The following is a 7,690-nucleotide window of genomic DNA, read 5'->3' as shown; positions in this document are numbered from 1 at the left end:
GTTCACAACCTGCTCCAGTGTTCTAAACTGCTACTTGAGGCAGCTGTAGAACAAACATCCGTTTTATAACCTCAGACAGGTCAATTCTGACACATCCGTAATGCGATGCAGCCACAAGCAACAAATATTTTTCACTTCCGGCTTGATGGGCCTATTTTATTTCCTGCCTCCCCCTGTATCTGAGTCCCCAGCAGGGGGTCAGGGAGCTGTCCCATTCAGATGTAAAGCACAGAAACCAGTTCTTAGACAGCCCCCGATAAACCAGTGTCACGTAAAGGTGATTACACAAAGGATTAACTTCATACCAAGTTCTCAGGTAATTTTCTCTGTGTTTACAAGTCAAAACCCATCACCTTCCTTTTTATTTGCATCAAACAACAGAACTAAAGTCCAGTAATTGTTAAAGTGGTGAAAAAAATCCTTTAGAAAATAAAGAAATGTGAAACATGTTTGTACAAGGCCTTACATTGTTAGACAAAGGCAAGTTTAATTAGACCTAATTACACACAAAAATAAAATACTCTTACAAAATGATAGTGTTAACATACATCAAATTGCATCAGTCAGCTATGAGAGATAGTCCTGCTAGTGGATCATGCTATAAAAAAGCGGCTTCTGTCCAGTTGTCCTGTGAGAGGCAGCTACGGGGACGCAGAGCGGTGTAGTGTGGGAGCAGACAGTCGGGCCACCAGCTTGTGCACTGGAGGAGAAGTATGTGGCCAAGAAGGTGCCATTAAACACAACATCCTCATTCTGGTCATTCTTTCAGCTCTACAAACTGTTTTTCTACTTAAGTTAGAAGATAAATTACAGGTTGCTTGAGCCACATGTATGATCCATATTTTATTACTGTACAAAGCACCACCCGAGGACTCTCACTTGCATACACTCGTCTAAGCACAGAATTAAATCAACAAACGTTTTTTTTCCCGGTGGGTGTATGCAAATGTTAGGAACAGTCCGCGGTCGTAGAGATTGCTAAACAGGCAGCATCTTTTAAAAACATTCAAGAATTGAATTTTTAATGGTAGAAAACAAACCCCTCCCCTTCTCTAAATAAAATCACCACTGCTAGGACTGCGTGGCAGGATGAGCGTTCATCCCATTCAACCAGAAGCACAGGATGGGACATGCAGCCGTCAACGTGTGTTAATGGGCTGCTGTGGGACAAACACATTAACGCTTCCACTTTTAAAATAACATTCACAGAAATCAAGGTGAAAAGGGTCAGATTGAGTCGTAGTAAGGGATGCTACATCTCCTGAGAACGTGGCCCTGCAGGGCTCCTGAATTCTTGGAAATGCTTCAAACAGGTACGAGCATGAGTAGTGTACTGTGCACGTTGAGCAGTAGTATGTCCAAGTCTAGTTGCCAATGTAAGACGACGTTAATGCTGTTTAGCACCACATGGCTACAAGGTAGCAGGTTTCTTCTTTCAACAACATGAAGGCAACACAAAACAGATTATTATGGCCTTTGTAACAGAATACTATTAGACAATAATGATAGTTGCATGCTATAGACAATAATAATTATAATAGTAATATAGCCCAGCTACAAATGACAGTGATAAACGTATAACCGAGGGGGACACCTCCAAGCGTAGCTCTAAGATGAAATCAATAGAATTTAAAGGGCACGTTCAATATTTGCACAGATTCATTCATTCAAAATGTTTATGGCACTCAGGATATTGTGATTTAACTTTTTTGCTCTTAAGACTCGCCTCGTCCACGTACAGAGGCTGTCAAGGAAAAACACCACAGCATTCTTTAGTGAACTTCATTCTGCTTTCACTAATTGTCTCCTATAATTTAAACAGTAAGACTTTACATTAAAAGATCTTTCTATGTTACTGAAACAATGAAAAAAGGGGTTCTGAAATATAACAGCAATAAATTATATATATTATATAGACTTTTGTTGTTTCTTTTCAGTTTCCCTGTTATATAAAAATAACACATTTCAAGCTATGCATTCATTTATTCAATTTCAAACGAAAATAGCCGTCAAACGTGTGAAGGTGTGTGGGAACGCAGGCGCAGAGGTCTCTGGTGCTGTCTTTGGAGAAGGCTGTAAACAGTCGGGCTCTGCCTCGTTCATTCCCCGTGTTTCCAGGCTTCAGCGCGGTCACTCTGAAGCACCGACGCAGCCTGGCTCGTGCTCACTCCGGATCCAAATCTAGTGTTTCCAAGTGGTCGTGGTTACAGATAAGAACCCTGTACACTCAAACAAACTGGACGTGACACCGTTGTCTCAGAGTGGCCTGACCTTGTGTTCTGCTGGGTAAAATTGGAGAACTGCTACATGGATACAGTCTTGTTTTAAATGCTAAAATGAACTTAGAAAAAAAGGGAAGAGCCAGCAACTTTTGCAGGTTCCACAAGTTAGTAAATAGTCTGAGTTATTAGCAGCTGAAGAGATCCTTTCCATGATTTTAAAAAGAGACAAAAAGGGCTGGATGGCCTAAAAAACAAAGCCAGTCAGTGACATTTTCTAAACTGTGCACACCCGCTCTCATGTGCACCCAGAACATGTGGGTGTCACTGGATAAAGCAACCATAGGTAAACCCTGTCTGAGTGGATGGGAAGGAGGACAAGACGAGGGTCATCCTGGCGTAACCGTGGTGCTGCTGGTTGCCATGGAGCTCTGCCTCACGCGTCCACCACTCACTCTACAGCAAAGCCACACGTCTCCTCAATGGCCGTCAGCAACTTGTCGTACAGTTTGTCATAGTGCTCGTAGGGAGGAATGTCGATGCGATTGAAACTGGGGGAAATCAAGAAAAATATTTTAAAATCATGGTCACCAGGAACAGAAGGCGATAAAACGGCAAGGACGTGGGTTACATGGTCTCACCAGGTGTGAGCTTTTGGCAGGTTGTTGGCGTTGGCATCAATCTGGTGGATGGTGAAGAGCCGTGGACCAGCAGCACCTGAAGGAATAAAAGATATCTTCAGTGTGAAAGGTCTGTGTCATAATAAATGGGCTGATTTTTTTCATTAGGCTAATTATGATTTGACTAATAGTTCAGGCACATTCAAACCCACATAACATGATCATGATGGGCTCCGTTGCTGTAATGGGGGCTTTTACATCGGTGTGGCTCATTACCTTGGAGGGCCTTGAAGCCCTGCAGGGGAACTCTGGAAGAGCCGGTGACAAACTGCAGCAGCCGAGCTCGACGCTCCTCGTCGAAGGACTCCACCGCCTTCCAGAACCACTTGACGATGTTGCTGTCAGGAGTGCAGTGTTTGAGCCGAGTGTTGGACTTCCAGTCGTTAATGTCGATTTTACCCAGGCCACACACGATCAGCTGCACACAGCAGATTTATTTCAATGTAACTGTCAAGCTTCATGTAGGTGAATGACAAGACTTCAGCTGTACCTCTAGCTCCTTCTCATCAAAAGCCTTGAGCAGGTGCTGCGGGATGACCTCGTTGAAGCCCTTCTGCAGAGCCAGGAACTGGGCCTCAATGCCTCGCAGGAAGCGCCAGTTGACGTAGAGACGCACATACTCCTTCTTAGTGTCCTGGGTGACGGGGATGCTCTTACCATTGGGCTTGAGCTCGTGCTGGATGATCTCTCCATAGGCGTTGTGTTCTACGCAGAAGGTGTGGTCCAGCACACCTGTGATGTCGTTGTCCCTGAAGAGTGGAATTATGGGAATGGTTTTAATAAATGTCAGTTTCACAAATGTGACAGGATGAAACTTAATTACTTTATGAGCAGTGTGAACAACAATGTAACACACCTGACACTAATTCACTTGCATTTACACAAGATGCATGTGCTAAAACCATGGCTGTAACAAAATGCTAGACCCCTGGGGGGCGCTGTCCTCACAGAATTTACATGAGGACATGAGGAAAAGTACAGAAGGACGATAGAAGTTGGCACATGAATGTGAATCTGCTGTACTGAAGTACTTGTTACATTCTTCAACACTGTCTATTCTTGCTGCTGCAAACATCTGTGAACGTGGGGGGATCCACTACTGTCATTTTACTTTAACTGATTAGATTAAAAAAACAATTATTCAACATTTTTTGCGAGGTTTTAAGAGAGTAGGGACATTAACCCTTATGGGGTGTTTGATGAGGTGCCATTAGTTGCTGGGTTTTGTTTGTTTAATATTTGCCCTGTCATTTTCAGGGGGTGACTGAACTTCCTACGATGTGTACGTACAGGATCCAGACGAGGCTGTTGTGCAGGTCTGGGTCAACGGACTCCATGTCGTCCAGGGTGATGGGTTTCCCCAGAAGCTGTTTGTAGAAGGGTAGGGTGAAGCCTCCGTCTATGTAGTGGCCGTGAAATACTGCCATTCCCATAATACGGCCCACAAAGTGAAAGTATGACAAGTGCTCCTGCAGGGGGACAAAGCATCTTTAGTTTCCAAATGAACAGACACCAGGATGTCAGAGCCCGAGGTCCAGGAGGTTTGTAACACAAACACAAACATTTCTGACATGAGGAATTTATTACTCAGGCAAAGCAGAGAACACTATTAATCCCCCGAATTCCCCTTTGACTGTGGCCTGCCTGTGTTTGTCTCAAACAGAGCTCGCGAACAGAAGCATTTGGAAAATTTGCCTTAATGTGAATGTCAGGTCTGTGTGAAGTGCCACCCGATACAGTTGTGTTGTCAGCGGTGTCAGTGACTCACAGGATTGACAGCAGAGTCCGGGTTGATCTGCAACGTGTAGATGTCATCCCGAGAGTACTGGAAGAGTCCGTAGTAGGGGTTCAGCATCTCGTGCGACAGCAGGTAGAGCCACTCTCTGGACAGACAGATGACAGCAGGAAAAAGGAAAACACTGCTTACATGATCTGTGCAACGTTGGCTTTGTAACATGCACATAAATAAATAACAAACAAAATCCGGAGCAGTGACTGAGTCTTTGCTCTTGACTAAGTGTCGTTGCTATGGTAACCAGGTTGATGCAAACGTACCTGGCCACTCCTCCATAGTCGAGCCCCTCCTCTCCTCTAAATTTCACCATGAGCCTCTTCCACAGGTCCTTTGGCCTCATCTTCATCACCTGCCGATACGACTCCTGCAACAGAGAAACGCACTTGTCAAAAAGCAGCAGCAGCATCATTTCAACTGTGATCACTGGCTCAAATGTGTATGGGCCTGACAGCAGACGGGTCAGATGTAGCACAACGAGGTCATGTTGTTTTCCTGCAGCTGAACCAGGGCAGACAGCTTCTGCAGAGCAAGCTCACGGCTGGTGTGTTTTCATTTAGATGGAGTTAAGTAACTGCATCCACAACTGGCCTTTAATGTTGGCTTAGCTTGAAAAAGGTTTGGAGTATTTTTATAATCACCCTGTCGATTTGAGTTGAACATATCTAATTTTGCTCCACCTTCATGACTTGAGCAATTTAATGATTGTAATCATCAACATTTTATCTTCAGAAACTGCAGCTCTCCATCGCAGCAGACTCTGCACCTCATGCCGCGTTCATCCCACGTGGAGGCGACTCACAGAGTCAGACCGAGCGCTCATTTAAAGTGGATTAGGGTCAGTTATAATAAACACAGGCATAAGATTATAACAACAAAGCCTCCTCCACAGCCTGGTTTCTCAGTGCCCTCCACACACAGCAGACAGCTGAAGTGATCGTCTTATCTACAGCGGAACGTAAACACACAGACGGCCCAGACGCTGCACCAGCCAACACTTGCCTATTCGCTGGTAATTTAAAGCTTCAGCTGGTCTGGAGAAGCTATGCAGTTATGTCTCGCTCAACCTCAAACGTCCTCTGCCCGGCCACCCCTCCCCACACGCCCTGCCCGTCTCGCTCTCGCATTGAGATCAGCCAACAAAAATGTCTTCGTTCAGATTAACAGATGTGGCTGCTCCAGCACATTCCAGTGCATATTTTACGAGGGTCACACAGTCTGTTGCAGGTGTTGTTGCTCTGATGATGGTCCCGCACCTCTTAGATGCAGAAAAAAAAGGCTACTTGGCAGAGAAAACTGTCTCAAACAAGAGGTCTGCTTTAGATTTCCAACAGACGAGCTTCACACATCATAGATAACTGGGTTTGTGTGGGAGAAATGGCTCTGGGCAGTGACCTTTATAGGAGCAGAGAAGAGGAAGAAAGAAGAAAAGAACTGAAAATGTTTAACGTTGCTCAAGTGAGACCATAAATAACTTGTCTAATTACAAGCAGCTTTGGATCAGGCTCTGCTCACTTCGTTTCTGCTTCATTTGTAGGACTCGGAGCTCTGGTTGTGGCTCCGAGTTGAGCTTCGACTCCGGGTGCACACTGTTAATCGCCTGCGGTGCCAACTGTAAATTTGTTGGCTAGAGTTTTGGGGGAAACGGGGCAGATGGTTGTGCAATATTACATTATTTCCATGTTTGTCTAGCATTTTAATTTGTGTGTGCATGCTTGGGCTGTGACAAGTGAATTTCCCTCTGGGTTAAATTATGTACCTCTCTGAGTGCCTTTAATAACAGGCACCGCTTGAGAGCCTCACATGATATGACGACATGACTGAGCTTGTTTCTTTCCATCCTCACCTCAAAGATCTCCTCGCGGGACACTTCAATGCGGCAGTGGCCGGCCTGAGGCTGCTGCTGGGACAGTTCCTGGCGCAGGATCTTCAGCTTCTGAACAAGGTCTCGCTTGTACTTGGGGACCGTGAGGCACTCAGCCTCCTCTGGGATCTGACCGGGGGACACCAGAGCCTGCTGGGCCTGATCCTTCAACTGGTTCTGGCGACTAGAGGAGAGGAGCGCAGAGAGGCAACGAGGGAGAAAGACACAAACATTGAGCTTGGCAGCACCTACAAAAAAACGACAACCACGAATGCCAGGAAAGGCAAAAAGGCGTTTGACAGCAAGAGTCCTCCTGTCCTCTGATGACTGAGGAGTCGACCCACGAAGGTCACATGGGAAGCACAGATGCAGAGGTGGGAATGATGAAGCTGAGACATCTCCTTTATTACTCTTCTGACAAACAGGTAGATAGTCACGCACCGGCCGACAGAAGCAAAACTCTGAGATTTATCACTGGTTTTACCCATATGAAAATTATTATGCCACAAATGTGCATTGATTTATAAAAAGCATGTAAAACTGTCACATAGACACAGATAACTCCCCCTGAAGAGTCTGGGACTACGCTTGACACCACCCTCTTAATTGTGAGTTTTCATCTCATTCTATATTTTCATCATTATGTACTATGCTTTAGTGAAGCACTTCATTAATCTTGTGAACAGTGCATTAGAAGCGGCTCTTCGCTAAATCCATAAAGTCATGTATTAAGGTCCAAGCTGCATAAAAATGATGACCCAGTGTGTGTGTGTGTGTGTGTGTGTGTGTGTGTGTGTGTGTGTGTGTGTGTGTGTGTGTGTGTGTGTGTGTGGCACGTGTGTGTGTGTGCGTGGTAAGGATGGGTCGGACGTAATACTTAGAGTGATGCCAAGTTTAAAGTAAACATATTCAGGAGTGACAAGATCAAACCACAGGAAAGAAAAAGGGGAACACGCTGGGCCCAAAAGCTTGCATTTCCCTCGACCACGATGAATACGACCGCTCAGTGGGACAGTTTGGGTTTCTGGTGTCTGCCTAGTTTGGCTTTTCAGTCCATTCCTGCCTATTTACAAAAGCCACGCGACCCCAGAGGACACTCGAGACCTCCTCACGAATGCCTTTATTTCCTGCAGAC

The 7,690-nt window shown here is 45.3% G+C and overlaps 1 protein-coding gene across 1 annotated transcript in view; it reads right to left on the bottom strand.

Annotated features, from left to right (window-relative positions):
- Window positions 1-462: 462 nt before the first annotated feature.
- Window positions 463-7,690, bottom strand: part of smurf2 (SMAD specific E3 ubiquitin protein ligase 2) — a 30,882-nt gene continuing 23,654 nt past the window's right edge. The window contains exons 12-19 of the mRNA XM_029158547.3: window positions 6,538-6,739; window positions 4,955-5,058; window positions 4,668-4,782; window positions 4,190-4,368; window positions 3,390-3,648; window positions 3,116-3,317; window positions 2,861-2,936; window positions 463-2,770 (exon numbers count right to left, since the gene is read on the bottom strand). Coding sequence (XP_029014380.1) covers window positions 2,671-2,770; window positions 2,861-2,936; window positions 3,116-3,317; window positions 3,390-3,648; window positions 4,190-4,368; window positions 4,668-4,782; window positions 4,955-5,058; window positions 6,538-6,739 — 1,237 coding nt within the window. The 3' untranslated portion in view covers window positions 463-2,670. The remainder of the gene's footprint in view (window positions 2,771-2,860; window positions 2,937-3,115; window positions 3,318-3,389; window positions 3,649-4,189; window positions 4,369-4,667; window positions 4,783-4,954; window positions 5,059-6,537; window positions 6,740-7,690) is intronic.

Source organism: Betta splendens, chromosome 8, assembly GCF_900634795.4.
Source record: "Betta splendens chromosome 8, fBetSpl5.4, whole genome shotgun sequence".
NCBI classification, from domain to species: domain Eukaryota; kingdom Metazoa; phylum Chordata; class Actinopteri; order Anabantiformes; family Osphronemidae; genus Betta; species Betta splendens.
The sequence above is the reverse complement of the archived record's forward strand: the minus strand, read 5'-3'. Positions and strand labels throughout refer to the sequence as shown.